The 23,169-nt window shown below is 41.3% G+C and overlaps 1 protein-coding gene across 1 annotated transcript; it reads right to left on the bottom strand.

The window, feature by feature from the left end:
• Positions 1–4,718: 4,718 nt before the first annotated feature.
• elovl5 (ELOVL fatty acid elongase 5) lies at positions 4,719–21,224 on the bottom strand. The gene is made up of 8 exons (XM_036126476.1): positions 21,105–21,224; positions 16,122–16,187; positions 15,795–15,982; positions 11,870–11,947; positions 10,758–10,929; positions 10,346–10,470; positions 8,784–8,918; positions 4,719–7,722 (listed from the first exon to the last, which is right to left on the bottom strand). The coding sequence occupies exons 2-8, from the start codon at positions 16,177–16,179 to the stop codon at positions 7,594–7,596; spliced, it is 885 nt and encodes a 294-aa protein (XP_035982369.1). The 5' UTR covers positions 16,180–16,187; positions 21,105–21,224; the 3' UTR covers positions 4,719–7,593.
• Positions 21,225–23,169: the final 1,945 nt, after the last annotated feature.

Here is a 23,169-nt window from a genome sequence, read left to right as displayed (position 1 = left end):
TTTTTTTCCCCCAGTGTCCTGTCTAGCAATGTGGCAATAGGAATTGATATCTCAATGCCAGATAGAGCTCGACAGATTTTGCTTTTACAAGTGGGGCAAACAGCTTTCGCCATAGTGCTCCACTTGATTTATGCTTGTAAATAGCTTTATTGTGATTCCTGCAAGGAGAATTTCTAATTATATGGACATTACAATGGGAGAGTAAAGGAAGAACAAGAAGTGAGAGAGAAAGAAAAAAAGAAAGAGAAGAGGTGAAAGAAAGAAGAGATAAAAGGGAGAGAATGATAAAACCTTCTCCGTCTGCTCCATCACCTGGAAAGAGACACAAAAAGAACAGCACAACCAACAGACATAAAGCAACAGATACACTCGAATAACACCTAGATGCCATTGCTAAATCATATATATATTATGTAAGCTGACGTGTAATGTGATACCTGAAAAAAGAAAGTGAAAGAACATAAATAAAATTATAAGATTACTGTATATAAGTGAACATTTAATACCTGGGACCCAGCACCTGTGGGAGTTTGTGAGAGTGCACTAGTTTAGGTGAAAATTATACAGAAGGAAATAGCTTGATAGTGGTTGTGGAGGGGTGGGATTTTTCATAACAGGGCAAATATACTGCTCAAAAAAATAAAGGAAACACTAAAATAACATACTAGATCTGAATCAATGAAATGCTGTTATTAAATACTTTGTTATTTACAGTTGAATCTGTTGACAACAGAATCACACAAATTATCAATTGAAATCAAACTTATTAACCCATGGAGGTCTGGATTTGGAGCCACACTCAAAGCTAAAGTGGAAAAACACACTACAGGTGGATCCAACTTTGATTTAATGTCCTTAAAACAAGCTAAAATGATGCTCAGTAGCACTTGTGACCTCCATGTGCCTGTATGACCTCCCTACAACGCCTGGGAATGCTCCTGATGAGGTGGTGGATGGTCTCTTCAGGGATCTCCTCCCAGACCTGGACTTACGCATCCGCCAACTCCTGACAGTCTGTGGTGCAACGTGGCGTTGGTGAATGGAGCGAGACATGATGTCCCAGATGTGCTCAATGGATTCAGGTCTGGAGAACAGGCGGGCCGGTCCATAGCATCAAAGCCTCATACTCATATGAGGTCTAGCTTTGTCTTACATTAGGAGGAACCCAGGGCCAACTCCACCAGCTTATTGTCTCACAATGGGTCTGAGGACCTCCTCTCTGTTCCTAATGGCAGTCAGACTACCTCTGGCGAACACATGGAGGGCTGTGAGGCCCCTGAAAGAAATGCGCCCCCCACCACCACCACCACCATTACTGACCCACAGCCAAACCGGTCATGCTGGAGGATGTTGGAAGCAGCAGAACGTTCTCCACGGCGTCTCCAGACTCTGTCACATGTGCTCAGTGTGAATCCGCATTAGTCTGTGAAGAGCTCAGGGCGCCAGTGGTTTGCTAATATTCGTGTTCTCTGGCAAATGCCAAAACGTTCTGCACGGTGTTGAGCTGTAAGCATAACCCCCACCTGTGGATGTCACACCTCCCTCATGGTGTCTGTTTCTGATCCTTTGAGCAGACTCGTGGACATTTGTGGCCTCCCGGAAGTCATTTTGCAGCGCTCTGGCAGGGCTCCTCCTGTTCCTCAAAGGTGGAGGTAGTGGTCCTGCTGCAGGGTTGTGTCTCTCCCACGACCTCCTCCACGTCTCCTGATGTACCAGCCTGTCTCCTGGTTGCGCCTCCATGCTCTGGACACTATACTGACAGACACAGCAAGCCTTCTTACCACAGGTCACATTGATGTGCCATCCTGGATGAGCTGCACTACCTGAGCCACTTGTGTTGGTTGTAGACTCCGTCTCATGCTGCCACTAGAGTGAAAGCAGTGCCAGCGTTCAAAAGTGACCAAAACATCAGGCAGAAAGCAGAGGAACTGAGACGTGGTCTGTGGTCACCACCTGCAGAACCTCTCCTTTATTGGGGGGTCTTGCTAATTGCCTCTAGTTTCCACCTGTTGTCTATTCCATTCGCACAACAGCAGGTGAAATTAATTGCCAGTCAGTGTTGCTCCTTAAATTAACAGTTTGATTTCACAGAAGAGTGATTGACTTGGAGTTACATTGTTTTTTAAGTGTTCCCTTCATTTTCTGAGCAGTATGTATTAGAGCAGTACAGCCTATAAATACTGAAAGTATGTGCCGTCTCTTAAAAATGAAGTGACATGGAAAGGTCCCATGGACGTAAACGAGTGGAATGGACGAATCTCTCTTCCGTCAAAAGGTTTTCTTAGTTAGAAGCAATCATTGCCTCAGGTTTATCCAACTATTAAGATAACAAATCAAGGCTTGGGGAAGAGGAGGTGGCACAGGTCATGCCTCGGCTGATTATGTTAGATCAATAACTTCTGTCTCCAAATGTAACCCCAGTGTGTTTGTCTATAACTGGGGTGTCCAAAGTGTGTCACGTAATCCAACGGTAATTCAAGAACGATTTGCCTACCAGCACAGGTGCAGATGGAGACTTGATTATTTTTAATAAGGGAAAATATATCACCAGATGAGTAAAAAACTTAATTCAATTGAAAATGTAAGGTACAACACAAAGTATTTTCATTTTATAACTGGACATTCTCTTCAATTTTTTAGTGAAAAATGCCCAAATCTATCCAATGACTTTTACTCAAATGCAGACTGTAATACATCCAAATCTGCTTTTAATTCGTTTACTAAAGTTGCCTAAAGTACAGCAAGTGTTTTCAAAGAAAGACTAACCCAAATCCTGTTGTTATTGCTAAAGATAAATTAAATGTCTTTTTTTTTCAATCAAGCACAAAAATATTTGCAAACTAAATTACCATATTTCAATGAGGCAAATATGGAAAACCATTTTTAAAGTTTTTATCTACAATGATTTACACATTCCTCTCCTAAAGGAAGGCTAATTTCTCTAATAGATTATTGCATACAAATATTTTATTTGGGCAGGTGAAATGTTTTAAAAGCGATATGATTATAGACCACCCAAACGCTCACAGGTAAAACATGGAGTATTTATGTGGAAAAAAGTGAGACTTCCACCACCACTGCATGGTTTTGCTTGTACAATTTTTGTGACTGTGGTTATATGTTCAGTGAATATCTTCACACGTGCCTGTAAGCACAGTAAGAATTGCAGCATGCATTTGTGAAATTGGTGAGTTACAGGAAGACTGGGCGTGGAGCATAGCTCTTTTTTAAATTCCTTGGTTGCCGGTTTGTTAGGTCTCCAAGCTGCTGCTCTCAAACATTTTTCCTGACTTCCTCCTACTCACTGAATGTGGTCACATCTGAGCTAGAAACTTTTCTATTACCTTTGTCAGAGTCACACACTGTTTTCAGGACCTTTGGTCATACTGTAAGACTTTTCTGTTAATATATACATATATATATACATATATATATCCTTCACATTTTCAGCGTTAGATTATAGGAATGACAATAAAAGACCAATTATTTTAAGACTTTTTACACACCTTTACCAGAGGGTTGATAAGTGTACACATAACCTTCCTCTGCCACCCTACACTATTTCTTCTGGATCAGGAAGGCTCTGTTTGAAGTACTGGCTGGGAAGCATGCCACAAAAGTTCACAATGAGTTTCTCTGTTCCTCCAACACGTGGTGCAGTGCGTCACACTCCAGCGCGTCAAGCCCACTCACTCTGTGTAAAAGGCAAGGAAGTCAGAGCAGTTTGACTTAAGGGGAAAGGCCTTTTGAGAAGCGGGTCTTGCTGTTGTCGCTGTCCTTGAAGTTCGTTTTGGAAAATGTATGACATTCATTTCATTGTTCGCAATTTGTGATCTAGGCCCGACAAACCGAATCAGTCAATCGCAGCTGGTCCACAAATGTTATCACGTTCAGACTGTTATGAACAAGAATGCCAGAAATGTGTGAAACCTTGGCCCTATCAAGCTCAAGGTTTGCTAAGTGGTGGGAGCCATTGTTAGGATTTAGGAACAGAGCAACTTATGCTGTTGGACAATAATCCGTGCAATAACTAGTGCCTTCACATTTATATTCCACGTCCTAACTTTAACCACTTCTCACAGAGAGGGAGAAGGAAATCAAAACACTACAAAAACAAATATTTCTCGATTTACGGCTTCCTTTTGACACCAAATCAGCATTTGATTAGATTAGATGATTAGATTAGATTAGATTCAACTTTATTGTCATTACAAAGGTACAGGTACAAGGCAACGAAATGCAGTTTAGGTCTAACCAGAAGTGCAATAGCAGCAAGTGCAGGATAAAAAATTGTTCCATATGTACAGGACATGGATTATAAATATGGAGATGTATACTATTATAGACATAATTTTACTGATCGATTTGTCCTATGAGTATAATATACAGATAACTAGTATTGTGAACTAGATTTACAGCTGGAATGTACCGAATATAATGTACAGGTGGATGAAACAGCTTTTCAATTTTTCAACACTTTCCAGCAAAGATTTGGCTGTATTAAAGTGTCAAGATCTGTTATGTGCCAACAAAGTAAAGCTATAAATCACTAGGAAACTACTGTTGCACCACAATTCATTACCTGTTCAGGCAAGAAACTGGTGAGAATGAAGTAGCTAACAGACAAATTTTTTACTTCATTGTTCCAGCGAAGTAATTACTTCTTTGTCATAATGATTTATTTCCACCCGAGAAAAAAGTCACGCTTCAAACCGTCATTGGTCAGAAATTGTATTTTGTATTTATTGGGTCACAGTAAGTAAAGCATCGGTGATAAACACACATTACCTAAACTTTACACCAGATCTCGGAGAAATAAAATAAAAATAAACATAGACATTTTCTAAATATTATGTCAATACATTCATTTTTGCCTCCTGTATCAGTTGGGTTGTAAATCAGTGCTAACTCTGCTCATAAATACATACAAATACACCTGAAATTAAAAAAAAACAACAACAGAAAAACAGCTACAGTCATGTCATAGTTTCATATCATCAGCAGTTAGGCGTAGACCAGGTTCACTGTGCTGAGAAATTTGGCCTTTTTTTGATGCAGGATTTCGCTTTTCTGATCTACTGAGTGGAACCAGAGGTCTGTGTTTGGGCAACACGCGTGTGCCATGAAGTTGCAGGCTGAGCGTTTTAGCTGGAAACATCCGGCCTGGCTCTGTCTGAACTTGTCAGCCCTAAAGTAAGCTTTGGAGGTTTATAAGCTGATTTGATCATTTGTGACTGAGCCAGGTTGGCTGTTTCACTCTGTCTGCAGCATACATGCTAAGCCACGGTTGCTCTCTGCAACCATCAGCTTTTGACTGATCCTCTTATTTCTGTCAAAATCAACATATCTGCAAAATAAAATAATAAACATTTCAGATTTTTAATTTTAGGTGAGATACAATATCAGCATGAGTGATCTGAAGGAAATTAACACATTTTATGTGTTTGATTAAAGAAAAATTAAGTTTTAGCCTGGCAATGATTAACTTAAAGATGCAAATTGCTACATTATAGGATATATTAGCTGGTCCAGAAGGCAGCCTGTTTATAGTTATGCTTAAAACCTTTACTACATTCAAGACATTAAATATCACATTTTATGCACAATGTATTATTATTATTATTATTATTATTATTATTATTATTATTATTATTATTACTACGTAAGAACGGCAAAAGTATGTCCACAGCAATGGCTGGTCCCCAAATTGTAAGGCCAGTGTTGGCCTTTTTTAGTTGATTTTGCTTTTTACAACATAAATTAAGATATCACAGATTAAAACTTGTACTCTTAACAATCATTTATTGTAGTGTAGAAGTTGTTGAAGTAATTCTGATTTTGAAACAGCTGATCAGAATTGGTCCCGATCTTAGAGAAAGTAGTGAAATCATCCTTTTACCGCAATTCAAAATTTGGCATCCAACCTCAGCATCTTGTTGGTTCATGATTTGGGGAAAGTAGAGATAATACAACCTAATGGGGAAAATTTTTGGTTCTCATATGTGTTACATTTGAGTCCAGACAAATATTGAATTTCAAAATTGAAATTTTATAGAAAATCCACACACAGCGTGGGAAATACTGTGGTCCATTGGTTGTTTAAGAACAGCAGCTTCTCACAATGTTCAGCTGTAGTTTCAGAGCTTTTTTTTTTTTTTTTCCCCAGAAGCCAGCGTCTTGAATTGTCCAAGCAGAAAAAGTTAATGAGGGTTAACTCCATTAACTTTTTCCATTCCTTCCACCTGCAAGATGCTGCTGGTCTTCATACTGCCAAGGTTCACTGGAGAACTGGGAGGGAATTGTCTATTTTTGGCCATTCAATAGTCAAAATGTCTGCTGCAAACCACGTCTATTGCAGGACAACTGGGTCACGCCACAGGCTTAAAGCAGAGTAACACACTTATCATACTAATGCCATTCACAAAGAGGAATTAGAAACTAAAATACCCTTTCCTGATTTGTTTCTCAGCTGGTTGTCATTAATTTCCCAAGCAAACTACTTGCATCTTTTACATGTATGCAGAAATGTTTATTTTAAGCGTCATTAAAAACCGCAGTGCAATGTTGACACCAAGCTATGCGCCGTATTAGAGTTTTTAAGCATTACTTTTACACTATGATTATCTTATAACCTAATATTCACTGTTGCAGACGTTATGAGCATCAGCTTATTCAGTTAAAAACATGTAGTGTTGAAAACTTAGGTTTCTAACCAGAAACAACAGTAAGTGTAGTAAAGCTTTAAGTGAAAAGCTTTATGCATGTCTCATAATATGTATACTGTACAGTTTTTTTTTAAATGAAAAAGCACTGAACTCATTCAACACAACGCGAAAGGAGAATTTTATCATTTGTACAACTTTTGGAAGGCAGGCCTGTCTTTTCATGCTGCTTTTGAAAACACAACAACTCTCCTTTCACACGGCGGCCTCAGCTCTTGTGAACACTAATACGAGCGGCGGCAGCGACGCTGCGCTTTTGGTTGTGACGAGATGGTTCAACGCTTGAAACCGAGCCCTGGCTTTTTTTTTAAGGACAGCTGCAAAAAATACGGCAAACCTGCATGAAATTAAATGCAACCTGACTGAGAATAAAATTTTGGATTATGCAACCGAGCAGGCAGGAGTGAGATAAAGTGAGACGCAGATGCATCATACAGCAGTTACGCAATAATGATAAAAAAAATAAACACAGTAATTACAATTTAATTTTCAATTGTCCCTTCGACTGATGTTGTGACGTGACATAAGACTTTAATCTGCCAACACGCTGATCTTTGGACCTTTGTTGTGCAAAGCATCGCTGCGTTATTCTGACTGTGTGTTTGTGTTGCACTGAGACTGGTTGTTAACAATTCACTGACTCTAAAAGGTGAGGAAGGCATACTGCAAAGATCCAGGAATACACAGTACCCTTCTCATAGTGCTAAAGTAATTCAATAATTTAAAACTATCCGTACTAATGCATATACTGTCTCTGGCTATGGCTTATTTTGAGTGAGTGCTGGTCTATTCTAGATAAGAATATACTTATAACTCTAGCAGCAAAACCTAAAAGGGCTACGGTGAGAATCTGGTGATGGTTTCGCCGATATCAATCCACCCTGAGCTTCCGGGGCGCCGTGTGCTCCATCGACGCCGTTCCATTGGCGTGTCCGTTCGCCGACGCAGACGAGCCGTTCTGATGCTCCTTCCTTCGAGAATCGCTGCGCTTCTTGTAAGTCTGATGTGGGGAGAGAGAGAAAAAAAAGACAGTGAGTAAAAGTAAAAGGTTAAATTACAATTGTCTAATGTAATAAATTATGGTTTAACGACGTGTATTTCGTTGAATATTAAATTTACAGTATAAATGGCTAAAGATGCCTTAAAAAAAACAAGAGCAACTTGAACCTGGTGATGCAATGTTATGTGGTAAAGAAAAACGCTGAGTTACGTTATTGTTTATTGTCAAGAGATTAACAGTTTGGATTATCTGGGTACAAATTTATCCCAGAAAAAGGCTCTGGACGGAAAGTAGTACTTTTGATATTACCCTGAACCTCGGATTTTGGATTAGAAGAGTATTCTCAGAATTATATTTTCTACGGCTCATATTTTCTGTTAGATTTACTTTCTGCTCTCAAGACAAAAGGACATAATCCCCCCAATAATAATAACAATAATAATAATAATAATAATGGATTTTATCAAGCCTTCTGTTCATGCTCTGTGGGCTCAATGCTCTTTCAGGACATGTCTGGCTTGTAGGTTCAGGGTAGCAGAATGAAAGCATGAGAAAGGAGGCCCTAGTTTCTTCTCAGTAACATTTGGTGTATCCTTAACGCATCAAACTAATAGTAAATAAAACAATTTGGTGTATAATTATCAACTCAGAGACGTTTTCCTATTAAGCAATCATGCATATTCCTCACAAAATAGACACAGAATTGCTGAAATTACCAGCAAAATTAGGATTTTTGCAACAAAAAAAACCCCAGACAAAGTATAAAACACTGTTATGTTCAAAATGAGAACAGAAACAGAGAAACAGAGCAGAAATACAAAAGGTGCACATAAGTCAAACAGGTGGGGCAATTAATTTAAAAATATCAATAAACCTCTTTGGGATCTTTTCCTCCCCAGCTCTCACACGTCTGAGCTCAGGGACATGTTTGGCATAATCCATTTATGGAAATGATGTAAAACACGCTTAAAGGGCGCATTAAATGGAGTGTATCAGAGCATGAAAAGTGTGCATATGTGTCTTATTACAATTATTACATTTAAAGGGTAGAAGCGTCTTACCTGGATATAGAAATTTGAAAAAAGCACAATGAACGAGAACATGTAGCTTATTTGGAAGTACAGCCATCCCATGGGGAAGCCACATGGCCATACTACTGCCAGTGACGTCTGCAACATGGTTAAACAGAACTGGATCTGTAGGGAGAACAGGACAAGGTGCAAACGATGAAGAGCTTGTTCGACAGGTAAGAATAACTCAAAGACTCATGTAGAGCTTTTAAGATAGAAGAAGAAAACAACTGTGGTTTAATATCGTATAAAAGCTCAGCAGACATGCATCAAATATACATTTTCTTTCCAATAAAAACAAACGTTTGAATTTCTACTTCACTAAATCTTTAGGCTGAGCATCCTTCATCAGGAATGGATTCATATTTAGCAGCTTTAGTTGCTCACTGACTATATTTATGGGAAAGTTGCACGGCGTTGTTAAACTGCACCAAAAGGACCCGAAAGATCAGTGGCTTTGGACTCTAAACGGGACACCTAATAAGGCAAGACTCCTCCGCAAGATCTACTGATCTGAATGTTAGCCTTGATAATGCTCCTTGATAAAGCAAGGAGAGCATTAAACTCTGCAGGGCCGGCATAAATCCATAAAACTATCCCTGCACGTCACCCTGGACATGTGGTGAAAAACGGCGGTGGCAGCATTACGTTATGGAGATACTCCTCTTCGCCAGGGACAAGCTAAATCCAAGGCGACTAGAAGGTAACCTGTCAGCAGCTACAACACAATTAACACCCTGGTGGAGGTTCACCTTTGAGGTTTGGATAAAGGCATCTTGACGCGTTAGAATGGTCCAATCAAAGTACAGGCCTAAATCCAGATGAGATTCTAGGGCAGGACTTGAAGTTCCTGATGTTCAGAGATGCTCTCAATATAATCTGGCTTGAGTTTGAGGAATTTTGCCAAGAGACGTGGGCGAAATCTCCTTCTGCAGGCGTGCAGAGCTGCTAGAGACAAAGGATTGACCCAGGAGGATTTAAACTTCTGCTGCGCCTTTCAGATTTAAGCACATTTTTTTAAATTATGTCAACTTTATTTTATTATATTTGCCACTGCACATTCTGTTACTTCCTGACACGCCCGAGGTTTTGCTCCAATAACGATTTAACGCATCCTTGTATAAAGAACGCTCGCCTAAACTTTATCGATGACAGGAAATATTCCCCGCAGCAAAAATCCAGGAAAATCTTCCAAGGCCTTTTTAAAGCCATCAAAACAACAGTTTTTCGATATCACAGCATTAAATTCACAATCGTACAAAGACAGCCTATTGTTTTAGAAGAGTAAAGCAACCACCTCTTTATAATCACAGCTACAGCGCGTCTCAAACTGAGCATGACTCAAACCGCCTCCATTCAACGGAAAGAGACGAGCCCAAAGCCTCCAGCAGCCAGAGGCCTTAACTGCGTTTGGACATGATTTAACACGGTTTCAGTTTTTGCCATTTACAAAAACTTGTCATACCTTTTGAGAGCTACCGTATGTGTTTTTGCATCGTCGTCCTGCTACGTCGCCTGTAATAAAGGAAGCCGATTGCTCCAAGCGAACCTACCAGCTGCAGCTGGGTGATGTACCTCTTCCACCAGAGGTACGGCCGGAGGGCGGGAATGGCTGAGAGGCCGTAGTAAGAGTACATCACAACGTGGACGAAGCTGTTCAGGGAGGCCCCGAAATATGCTGAGGAGAGACACACAAAGTTATTCAAGTGCAGCAAGCACCACAAAGACGCGTAAATAATTTCTGAGGCAATCTCAGGACAAAATCCTGACAAATGCATCGCTAACGTTTTTTGTTTTTCGCTCAGAACAGCAGTTTTTAGAGTCAGAGTACCATTTGAAGCTTGCTATTTTCAGACGTGACTTTTTTTTACGTGGCAGCACTTGAATTATTAATTGTGCGAGGCCAAACGGTGGGAATGGTGTTCTGGAAACGTTGCGGAGGACGCATCTGAGTGAAGCACTCACAGTGGCCGCAGGGTATCCAGTTCATGACGAACCACCAGATGTTCAGCATGCTGGCGTGGTGGTAGACGTGGAGAAACGTCACCTGGTGGTTGTTCTTCCGCAGTATGAAGAAAAAGGTGTCCATGAACTCGATGAGCTTGGAGAAGTAGTACCACCACAGGACGCCGATGACCTGGGACACAACAAGATGTAAACTACAACGTGGAAAAACAGACCCGTCTATAAACGCTGGTCCAGAACGACTCGGGATGGAAGCACGCTTTAAAATCAAGACCCTTTAAAAATCCAGATCATTACGGAGCAGTGATCATAAATATACATTTGTTTCATCAGAACTATTGCTTACTTACAGTTCTTAAAGCGAGTTTTAAATAAAACAGTAATGTCATACCATCAATCAAGAATGCTTTCCTGTCATTATGTGTAACCATCGTGACATTTTCGGTCAGAATGCACCAGTGTTGTAGTCAAGTCACTATGCCTGGAGTCCGAGTCCAGGTTCGAGTCTCCAGTGTTCAAGTCCGAGTCAAGTCCAAGTCATTAAAAAAAATCTGAGTCGAGTCCGAGTCAAGTCCACTACTCATCCGAGTCAAGTCCACTACTCATCCGAGTCAAGTCCGAGTCACTATTGATCAAGTCAAGTCGAAGTTCCGCACTAAAGTAAGCATAACCTACATGTTTTTAAACTAAAAAAAAATCCACACTCCACCACATTGCACTAATAATTTAGATATTAAAATCATACACCAAATAATATTCTAATGACATATTAAAATTATAGCCTAATGATATAAAAAAAAAAGTTGAGTCTTTTTCTCAATTTCCGAGTCAGAATGATCTGAATGTAGGAGTCCGAGTCCAAGTTCGAGTCATCAGTGCTCAAGTCCAAGTTAAGTCACAAGTCTCTAAATTTAGCTAATGACTCGGACTCGAGTTTGAGTCTCAGACTTGAGTACTACAACACTGGAATGCACATTGATACCCGTAACACGCATTCACCACAAGACACGATCTCCCTTTTTTTTTTTTTTTTTATCTGACTGCACCGGCCGACCACATCTCAAAGGACACCATGCAACGATAAATAACGACGAGCGTGACTGATATCCGACCTTTTTGTCCACTTCCGGTGCACTGTAGGTGTTCTGGCAGAGGAAGCTGTATCCGCCGTGCCACACAGTCGTAGCGAGCTGCAGAGAAAAGCCATTTGAGATAAACAATGAATGAGACGGCTGCAAAATCAATGGCAATAAGGTCAACAAATCTAATCTGCATGATTTGGTTTGGGCACTCTTTCCTTGTTGTAGTAACAACGCAAACAAACACATTGATTAGAGAGCAGGTCAGGACAACAGATAAGGTCTCGTTCTTCTTGTGTAAGCTGGATTGACCCGTCTTAAGTAGCCGGTGTTGGTTTAACTTATCCGTCGAACGTGGATGCTGAAACCAGACACGCTGATAGCCACTCACTGTCTTAAAGGAGGTGTGTTTTCAGAGCAGTAAATAGGACTTATTGTAAAGCTTTTCATTCTTTTGTCTGTGTGTATGTGTGCGCCCTTTTGTTGTGGCTACTTTACAACATCACACATACGTTGCCCTAAACAAGTATTGGCTCCCCTGGCGAAGATGTGGCCACACGTTTAAATAGATGTACGTTTTCTTGCAATCAAATGTTAAGAAATATGTGTTTTTAACACAATCAAGAAGGAGGCGATTAATGGCGCCCCAAACAACTGATGTAAAAACAACTTTAAGTAAAACATTTTTAGTGTTCTCAGTACTTTTTAAGGTCCTTTTGGATTGGTTTGTTTAACGTTTTCCTGTAGAAACGGGCTGGTTACCGGTATCAAGGCACACCGAGGTGTAACTCATCCTGCCTGTTGCTGTGCACTGCCAGTCAACTGGCTGAAAAGAGAGCAGATGAACGTCACCCTAGCTTGCAGCAAAGATAAATCGGCACAAAAACGTACAGAAATCTGTGTTTGGTGGATTATTTCTTTCTTTCATGGCCATAATTTCATCCCATTGGAAAGCCTGTTTATGTCCTCTTAAAATGTTGCAACATTTGTAAGGAAAAGGTGGAGTTTGAGAGTTTTGCTCATGGGAAAACTCCCCCAAACCTTCTGTGGTCACCACAGAATAGCATAATAAACATATGAATTACTGCAAAATGTACACATATACTTATTTGTCTAGTCTAAGTATATACCTAGCAGGATGTGTCAAAGAGACTAATCTCTCTAAGCCACTCTTCACAACGGGAAAGACAGGAAAGCATTATTTTCCAATTGAACAGGTGTGTGTTCCTCTTCATAGGTCAGGGAAACCTGAAACCTGGCCACAGATAACAGATAAATAAACTCTAAAACCACCGGAGCAAACGAGGCTGGACGAAGACGTACGCCCAGGGAGGAAGACGGTAAGAGACGCAACAACGAGATCTAAACTACCAGGGAAATGCAGCAAATCCTTTGTGATTTTATTGAAAATAAGCACATTTTAAGGGCTTCGGACACGAGGAGAGGCTCTAACTTTGGACTGTGATTAAACCAAGAGAGAAAAATCAATGACTTAATCTAAGGCATTGTGGCTTTAATAATGCATTCACAGTCCGTGGACAAAAACACGGCACACTCATCTGAATCTAAAAACAATAACAGGCTATTGCTCGGGTTTTAACAGGATGGAGATTGATTGTGTTTTTAACTATAATAGTTTTATTACGTGCACTCAGACGCCAGCCTCTCTGTAACAGTAACAATCCAGCATTTTAAAAGCCAGACATCACAGTCTGAACGTGGACTGAGCGCTTGGCAGGTCGACAGGCAGCAGAGAGCTGCGCTGCACTTTGATTCCCATCAGGTGACATCAGACTTGGCCCAGTGAGAGTTCACCCCGGGACTGAGGCCTTCGCATAGTACAGAGTTTAATGGATAAAATGGCCAACTGTTCACTGGGACGTTACGCAACGCGTAAGGGCAGGACTGCAGGCTCGTTCTGCCAGCCGGATGGGGATCACAGCACCCATGCTTAAGACTGGTGCACACAAACACTGCATCTGGGTCTGGGGGCCTTGAAGACACGGTGCATAAAAGCAACAGACATTATTACCACTGTATCAGTGTCAGCGGCTTAGTCAGCCGTCTTTTAAAACAACGCAGTCAGAGAAAAACGTGTGTTGATGTCAGTCAGGACATGTGAGGGTTTTGATTACCGAAACAATCCGCCTATCAGCGTCCTGTTGCGTCCTTCTCGTTTCCTGATAACATTGTCTCCGGGGACAGCTTTCAGCGAGACACAAACAAGTCAGAGTCGAGCAGTGACAAAAAGGTTAAAACAGGTTTTCTCTGTCCAGTCTGATTGTTTTCTGATGAGGTCTGTGCCACAACACCTGCAGATGCCGTTGGTTTTTGACTTTTGTGATAAGCTAAGCTAACGCTCTCCTGACTTTAGGATCCTTTTGTTCCAAAGGGGTTGGGAAAACTTTGATTTGGCTTAAAATATGAGCAAAACCAGCTGGCCTAGAGAACAATGTGTTGTAAATGTCTCTTCGGATCATCAAACTAATTTTAATATCAGGCAAAGATAATAACACAAAAAGCAGTTTTCAAATGTATTAAAGAAAATGAGCCTTCCAGACCAACCTGACCCTGTTTAAAGATCTAATAAACATAGGGACTGTTTGTGCATGGTGGTGGCAGCATCATGCTGTGGAGATGCTAATCTCCAGTGGGGACCACTGCTTTGTGATAACTTTAACACTAATTCAACCTGTTTAGGGTTGAATTTTGGTCTTTACTTTGACTAGGCCACTACAAAATCATCATTTTGGTTTTTCTAAGCCGTTTAGAGCATGAACGTCTGGTGCGCGTTAGCTCATTGACCTTTTACATAACCCAAGTGTGCTTATGCCTAAGGTCGCAAATGGATGGCATTTCTGGTAGAAGAGCAAAATTCCTGGTTCCTCTCATTTATGAAAGGTTGTCCAGGTTCAGAAGCAGCAAAGTAGCCCCAAAACATGCTGGTGAAGATTCTCAGTCATCCAGGTCATGGTCATTCCAAAAAAATATAAAAAAAACAAAGCAACCGGACTTGTTTTTCGTAATTGAAGACGTTTCGCTTTCTCTCCAGGAAGCTTTCTCAATTATAAAAAAAGGAAACATTTTTTGAATTGAGAAAGCTTCCTGGAGAGGAAGCGAAACGTCTTAAATTATGAAAAACAAGTCCAGCTGCTCTGTTTTTTTTTAAAACTTTTTTTGGGAAGTCCCAAACCATCATTCTTGGGCGTCATTACGATGTTTTTGTCTGAGGGCTTTTTGTTCTCTTTGCCTCAGTAATCAGGTCATGTTGCGGCAGGAGATATTAAACCTAGCTGTCTAAAAGTGACAATCAATCACAGGTAATTCAGGATTTAAGGCGGGCAGTAACTTTTGGATTTGTTTTGTTGTTGCTTTTTTTTGTATTACCTCAAATCATCTTTGTCTAATATTAGATTATTTTGATGATCTGAAACATTTACGTGTGACAGAAAAGCAAAAACAGAGGCAATCTGGAACGAGGCAAACACATTTTTATAGCCCTGTAAACCCGCGTACTGTACATTAACACATCCTGACTAAAGTGGCCTCTTTATCAATGTTAGCAACAGTATTGACATAAACAACTATTAATATAAGCATCTAACTTTATGTTTCATAGATCGCTTCGTTGGAAAGGTTATAAGGTCTGTAACAAAGTATTACCAGCAACTTGTTTAGGTTTTCCAAGCATCTAACTTTAACTAGTGAAGAGTCTAATTAATCTACCAAATTAGCTTCATTTTATTTTATGAAAGTAAAATTTTGAGACAGAAAAAAATCCCTTATTTACAACTGTATGGCTCTGATTATTTCTCAGTCGCAGTGTTTTATCCAGCTCTACACTGAGCCGAAAAGAACGCCTAAATCTGCTCCATATCTCTATTTGCCCGAGCGTCTGTGTGGCGACTTTGCAGCGATTGTTTTGGCTCGCTTCATGCCGTCTCAGCGGTCTGCTTACCTCATAGCACATGTAAAAGGACAAGTAGGTGACTCCCAGATTGTAGAGCACCATGAGGCCTCTGCAGGAGTACGGCTGTCTGTTCTGCATGTACTTGGGCCCCATCCACACCACCAGGAGGTACATGACCGTGAGTGCAAAGGTTGGTAGGTAGTTGTCGAGCAGGAGCATTCCCTGCACTCTCTTATCTGAAATACGGAGATAAAGTGGGATGAATTAGAGAAGAAAGGTTAGAGGGTGCAAAAAAAAAAAAAAAAAAAAAAAGCAGAGAGGAGTCCCTTTATTGGAGTCTGAATGAATAGTGAGTCTTTCCAAACATCCTCTTACCTCTAGGACCCATCCATGTTTCAAAGTAGGTATTCAGGTTGTGATTTAAGGTCTCCATTTTGTTGCCTGTAAACAGAACGTGGAGGTGGAAAAATAGTCATTGACATGAAAATCATTACACACCTAACAAAAATAAACAACGAATGCTTAAAATCGTCACACCCAAGCTAAACAAGAGGGAACGTGACGCAAGATTGCCATTTGATCTCGGATTAGGAGAGCCTGATTCGTAGAGGTGGCCAAGGACACGTGCTAACTCTGGAGGAGCTGCAGAGATCCACAGCTCTGGTGGGAGAATCTCTTAGCGAGTGCAATTATAAGTCATGCCCACGGAGATCTGCTCTTTTATAAAGGGGCAGCGAGAGGAAAGTTTGTAGGGGATACAGGTAACAAGTGGGGCGACGGTGCTTCAGTCGGATGAGACCAAAACTCTATTTAAATAATGGTCAACATGCAAAAACACTATCTTAGTCAAAAAGCTCACACAGTACACATTAACCTGAAGAAAAAACAACAACAACAAAAAAAAACACCCTTCTTCAGCAGGGACAGAGACGTTGAGGGGAAGATCGGAGCAGCTACGGCCCGACCAACCACTCCGACTGAGCTCGGGTTATTTTTGCAAAGAAAGATGAGCAAACAAGCTGGTAGAGGCATGCCCCCAAAGGCTTGCTGCTCTATCCGCAATACTAGACGATTTTACTGAGTAATGACCCGGGGTTGCTCGTGCGTGCAACATTTTTCGTATTTTTACTCATAAAAAGGACCGAAGAGCGTACACAATTTCCCTTCTAATTTAAAATAATGGCCGTTCTGTTTCATAAAATCCCAATAAAACACCCTGAGGTCTGTGGTTTTAGCATGGCTGTGTAACGAGTCGTCTCTAAAACCCTAAATAATCTAGGAAAGGTAAATTGGGATCAGGGTGGAACATTTTTTTTACAGTGAATCATGTTCATTTATTACCGCTTTAATCTAGGAAAGCCGCGTGGATGTGTTCACAAAAAGCAGCCGCAGTTTTCTAGAGACTCGTGCGGTTAAAGGGAATTAGACTGTGTAAATATTACTTATTCAATGGCATTTAGGGAGGAAAACAATCACCGCGTCAACTTTGTGCCCTGCTTTAATCATAATTCAAATCAGCAAAGCCACTTGCCAAAGTGTCAAATACGCAGTTGGCCAGAACAGGAACCTTTTTCCACCAACGACGCAAAAAAACGTACATAAATAGATTAATTTCTGAACATCCCTCCTTTCTCATCGGTTGCTTTATTCTTCCTGTGGTTTAAGGTGGCTTGAAATTGAATCAAGTAAACGTCTACCTTGATTATAAAGTGTCAACAAGAACGTTTTGTTGCTGCAGATAAAAAAAAAAAAAAAAAAAGGCTGCATAAATTACAGAAACCTGAAAAGGCCTGGAACCATTATTGCCCCAGAGCTATAGGCACACAGTCAACTATACCTATATAAGTTTTCTGCTGTATCGTTTCAAGCTTTGCACAGAAATAATATAGACCGCCCTCTTTATGATGTAAAGCATTTCGTTACATCACAGGCAGCTGCGTCTCTGGCTGGGAGCGTATGAGGGGACCCAGCGTGTCCTCTAAAGTTTATTATCTTCTGTTGGGGTTAGTAAGGCTGGACTTCAGCACACATTCGATTTGGGTGAGAGTGTCAAGGTTTACATATCTGCATGTTTAAATTGTAAATGCAAAACAGGGTGAACAGATGGCAGAAAAAAAAAACTTGAAGTATTTTAAAGGAAGGAAGAAAAATGTTTTTTTTGTTTTGTTTTTTTTAAATAAAAGAATTTATTTAAGAAAGACTTCTAGGACGATGTTTCCAAAGTGGGTTCACAAACACAACCACTGTCATGTTCTGTGGGTCTTCTATGCTTTGTTGCATTTTGGTTAATTTGTGTTACGCGGTTTTAGTCTTTGCCTTTTGGAGCAGTTAGATCCTTCTGTGTCCGTTTCAGATCCCTGTTTGGTGCATTTATCATTAGCCGTTTTCTCTCAGCTTCTCGGTTCCCCTCCTCACACTGCAAAAACTGAACTAAGTAAAATTTTCTTAAAATGAGTGCATCTGTCCTTGATTTGAACAGGTAAATAAGATCATCTGCCAATGGAATAAGACTTTTGCACTTGAAATAGGAAGAACTGATCTCCATCATCTTATTTCAAGTGCAGAATAGCTAATTATCTTATTTTAGGGGTCAAAATACTCATTCCATTGGCAGATAATATTATTTACCTGCTCAAATCTAGGACAAAAACACAAATTCTAAGAACATTTTGCTTATTTTTAGATCAGTTTTTGCAGTGCACTTAGCTGCCTTGCGTTGTCTTGACTGTACTCGCCTCTGTAAATTCTTCTTTTAATAAACCATCACCCTTTGTTCAACAGCAGTCCTGTCTCCCTGTGTGCCTCTGGGTCCAACTAAAAGCAAGACCAACAACAACCACTTTCCTTGAAATCCGTTTTCTATCTACGGTTGTTATTTCTATTATAATAGTTTGTGTTATTTAATTTGATTTCTAAGAAAGATAACAAGACCGCCGCACTTGCTGGTTCTTGACCCCCCAGTAGGATCCCGACTTAAACTTGCCGGCTCCAGGCCAATAATATTAACGTTTTCCAAGCACTGCTGTTACTGTTGCTGAACTACTGATCTAAATAAAGACAAAGGTTCAATACCATCAGATTACAGATAGTTTAAAGCCTGTGTGGCGTGTCGTCATGCATGCCAGTGACCGGATGAGTAGGGTTAGTTTGCCTGTTGTGGCCGGATGGTGTCTGGGGAAGCCTTTAGCGCCCTGCTAGATGCTGAATTGAACGCTGAGCCGTCCGGACGCAGCTCCGGCATCCAGCTGACTCTGAAACACAACATCCAGAGCAGAGAGGGGCACAGCAGCCACTGTGCTTCCATGACCTCCTCCTTTGCCCTCGTGCAGAAACCGCTCAAACTCAGTGTGTTGCACAGCATGCTGTTAGATAATAAAGCATGCTGCTGAGAGCTGCCTTTCTCCTCTCTTGGCTTATTTCGGTCAGCTCTACATCGGTGACCTCCATGCTCTGATTGCCAGTCATGTGTTTTGCTGCACTAGAACATCAAAAAGTGACCGGTCTAAATTAGAGCAAAAACAAAGGATATGTTGTCAGTCTGTCTGCGTTTTGTCGGGTGGATTGTGGCCCTGAAAACCACAGGCTGAACACAGAGGGGACACTTACAATCCTGGGTAAGCCCACCAGAACCAATAGTGTTTTAGCATTTTTCAGAGCGCTGCTCAATCCATTAAACACAGAACCCTAGCAAACCATGGCTCTCCACCTAAGCTGACAAACTGGGCAATGAGAGCATTAATCAGAGGAGAGGTTGAGAAGAGGTCCATAGTGACTCTGGAGGAGCTGCAGTGATCAGGTGGGAGATTCTGTTGACGGGAGAACTGCGGCAGGAATAAATCCGTTGTTTGTTTTTTTTAAACAGGAAAAGATTAAAAGAAATTGGGCCTGACTCAGCAATATTGCTGTTTTACAGCAGGTTCCTGTCCTGCAGTACATACAAGACACATACAGTTAACCATCAGAAACTGCAAAACAATGCAAAGTCCTATTTATAGGTAGAGGAGACAACGTACATGTGGAATAAGGAGCTCTGGTCAGATCAGAGCTTAAGTTGTAAATCAATATCTTTTTAAAAAACAAAAAACTGAAGGTTTACACTTTAGGTATTCCCACAGCATGATGCTGTGTGGATGCTTTTGTTCAGCAGGGATAAAAAAAAAGAAATGCTGGTCAGAGCATATGGGAAGATGTATAGAGGTATTTATGAGGTAGTACTGGATAAAAACCCACAAGACTGAAAACCAGCAGGAAAACCACCCTAAACATACAAGCAGAGCAACAGTGTTAGAGTTTAGGTCATCAGGTTTAGGTCAGAGCTGCAATAAAAGAGTCAACCATAGTCGTCATGTAACGTCCGTATGGGCAATATCGTGATCCAAAGGACAGCTTGGAGGCAAAATTTGGTAACTTGTTATATTTGAAAGTGCTCTGAATTCTCCTTGCTGATAACACGGACTATTGCTACCCTGCATTTTCACAGTGGCTGTATATATTTAGGTTTATAGAGCTTAAACCTCACAAAGAGAAGCAGGTGCATTGAAAATAAAGGAAAAGACAAAAATGAAAGTATGAAAATGTATATTTTTTTCATACTCGCTGTCGTCACGGCAGTATTCAGCTGTAGTGTCACACACGTTTTCCAGATGTGATGCAGCCTCAGTTTAGATCAAAGCGTCTCCATGTGTTAGAATGGCCTAGTCAAAGTCCAGACCCAAACTCACTTAAGAACCGGCGGCTACAGCTGATCACAGCTCCGCCAGTCTGAGTTTGAGCTTCTCTCCAAGCAGACTACACTTTTGTTTATCATACATAAACTGCTGTCTAGTCTGATTACGAAGTACAACCGCAGCAATAATCGCCTAGTTTCGTTTTTAAAACAAGTCTCAAAGCGTCTCCCCGTAGAGGCTTCAAACTTTTCCTTAGAAGGAAGGAGCCCTCCTGGCTTCGCTGCGCCTGTGCAGTGCGCTCCTGTCCGCCCGCTGGGAAGCAGGGAATCCGCTCTGCGCGTCCGGCGCCTCATCGCTTTATTGCGCAGTTGTAGTTTAACATCGGGATCAAACTGCGCCTTTATAATAAATGGACTGTTAAAAAAAGAAAGAAACAAAAAGAAACAAAACAGCGGGCTTGAGTCCGGCGAAACGAGCCGGGTTGATGGCGGCTGCTACAGTTACATAACCTCATTCATCCCACACCAAACTTCTGATAAAAAGTAACAAACAAACAAACAAAAAAAAAACTTGGATGAGTCCCGATGATCGCTGCCAGATTTTACGGTTCAGAGCGGCTGGAGCATCTTCTACCCCCCCATCTCCATCCAAACACTGAGAGGCGTTCAAATAAGAGGAAATAAAGACTCACCGCGCCGGAGGGAAAGCAGCAGACTGATGAGCAACCTTGGCTGGGGCCGGTGTGCGCGCACAGAGCCGCTCTGCGTCTGTGGAGAGGAGGAGGAGGAGTGGGAGGAACGCAGAGCCTGGGCGTCCCGCCGCCTGCCCTGCGCTGGGTTATAGCCAGGAGGTGACCCGCTGTGTCGCAATGACCCGTCACTATCATCAGGATGACATCAGGCCACGGTTGACCTACTGTAACTGGACCCTAGATACGAGTCCTGCGCCAAGAATCAGGGAGCAAGACGATGCACGCGCTTATCTTTCTGGCTTCTCCGCACACGAACTAACAAATGATAAAAAAAATGTGTTTGAATTCACTCGTGGATCTAGTGACATCCACATTAAATAGTTTTTCTTTTGCTTAACACTTCCACCTACATTTATTCTCTCATAAAGCTCCAAGTGCAAACCCATTCACTAACACAATGCCCCCCTTTTTTATTTTATTTTAGGAGCATGCCTTATCGTTTTTAAATAACACGTTTTACAATAACAGTATCTGTCTGGTTTTATATCTCTGTCCTGCGATAGCGAAATTTTAAAGGGTTATAAAACCATGAGGTGGTAAAGTTAAAGCCCTCCCCCTCCCACGGAACCCACTGGGCTCAGATTGGTCGGCTCCTCTGACCTGATCCAACCCCACCCACCGCTCCACGTCGCTTCTGCTGAAATTCCGAAAACTCAAAATGTTCCACGGGAGGCAAAGGTGGTGCACAACGTTGCTGTGTAAAAAAATGGGCCATAAGTCACGTTTTGCGTCATTTTCAAAGTGATGGCAACCTTCAAAGTAGCCCCCCCCCCCTCCTTCCTTTGGATCAGACGCATTAGGCCTATTGATCCTGTGGAAACGCCGGACGCACTAATTTGATTTTAGAGGCTTCAGTGTTCTGTAACTTCAGATAAATTGTATTTGCATTTAAACGTGACAGGGCAACGCTCTTATAACCACAAAAGGACAGAGCTGCGGATCTCAAAGTGTCCCTTCAGACTCCAGGTTGTTGGGTGTTAACACAACGAGTCTGATGAATCATTTCAAATTAAATGTGAAACATATCCAGTACACTACCACATAAAATACGTGATAATCTGGTTGCATTCGCTTTAAATTATGCGATTTATAATCCAGTTTTATACTCTGTCTACCTGGATACACCTAACATCCCAGCGTGGGTTTCTCCTTGGCAACATTTGCTCCACAATTTCTTATTAATCACTTGTTATGTGAGGACATCTCTTGTCCACATCTGGACTCACAGATGTTCTGTCCGAATGAGTTCTGGGCTCTGGTATCCCGCTAATTCCCCTGTCGTGAAGTTATCCTTGTGTGGATTTGGGTGTGCGTTGGACTCACTGTGATGCTGAGAAATGAGTTCCCCGTTCATCTTCAGCTTTCTGGCAGACACCTGAAGGTTCGGGGTCAAAGCTGACCACCATTTGGAGCTATTTGTATTTTTTTTTATCCACCTTGATTTAAAAAAAAAAAACCCAGCTCCATCTGTGGGAAAGTAACCCCAGAGCACGATCCTGCCGTCACCGTGCTTTAGTGTTAACATGGCTGTTCCCGTAGTTAAAGCTGGGATTGATCAGACTATAACGTCCTTGAGAACATTTAGGGAGATTCTATTTCATATTTTCTTTGAATAAATTAGGCTTTTGTTTGCAGTCCTAAGCATACAGAATCCAGGAGATCGTAGTCACATGCAAAACTCTGAAATTCCTTCAGCTCCTTCAGCATTGTCGCTGCACTCATTCTTCTCATTTGTCTCGGAGAAATGGACATTTATTTTTGTAATCTCACCCGTGTTTTATTTCCAGTTATCGATGACTGTCTTCACTCTACTGTGGTGTTTTTTATTTAACCCTTCTCCTGAGTGATACCTTTGCACAACGAGACCCTGTTGTTCCTTTGTCGCCTCTCTAAAAATGTAGCTCATAAAACATTGACGGCAGGCGTAAAAAGGACCGAATCCTGTAGATCACGTGTCAAACTAAAGGCCCGTGGGCCGACTCCAGCCCATCAAGGCAATTTATCC

This window comes from Fundulus heteroclitus, chromosome 22 (assembly GCF_011125445.2).
Source record: "Fundulus heteroclitus isolate FHET01 chromosome 22, MU-UCD_Fhet_4.1, whole genome shotgun sequence".
Classification (NCBI taxonomy): Eukaryota; Metazoa; Chordata; class Actinopteri; order Cyprinodontiformes; family Fundulidae; genus Fundulus; species Fundulus heteroclitus.
This window is presented reverse-complemented; position numbering and strand designations above follow the sequence as displayed.

What these genes read in the sequence shown, in the direction of transcription:
- elovl5 (XM_036126476.1), bottom strand. Translation starts at nt 16,179, where the DNA reads ATGGAGACCTTAAATCACAACCTGAATACCTACTTTGAAACATGGATG. An exon ending in CTGGATACCCTGCGGCCACT is followed by an intron (nt 10,471 to 10,757) that starts GTGAGTGCTTCA and finishes GTCTCTCCTCAG; the next exon opens with CATATTTCGGGGCCTCCCTG. An exon ending in ACATCACCCAGCTGCAGCTG is followed by an intron (nt 8,919 to 10,345) that starts GTAGGTTCGCTT and finishes TTCTCCCTACAG; the next exon opens with ATCCAGTTCTGTTTAACCAT.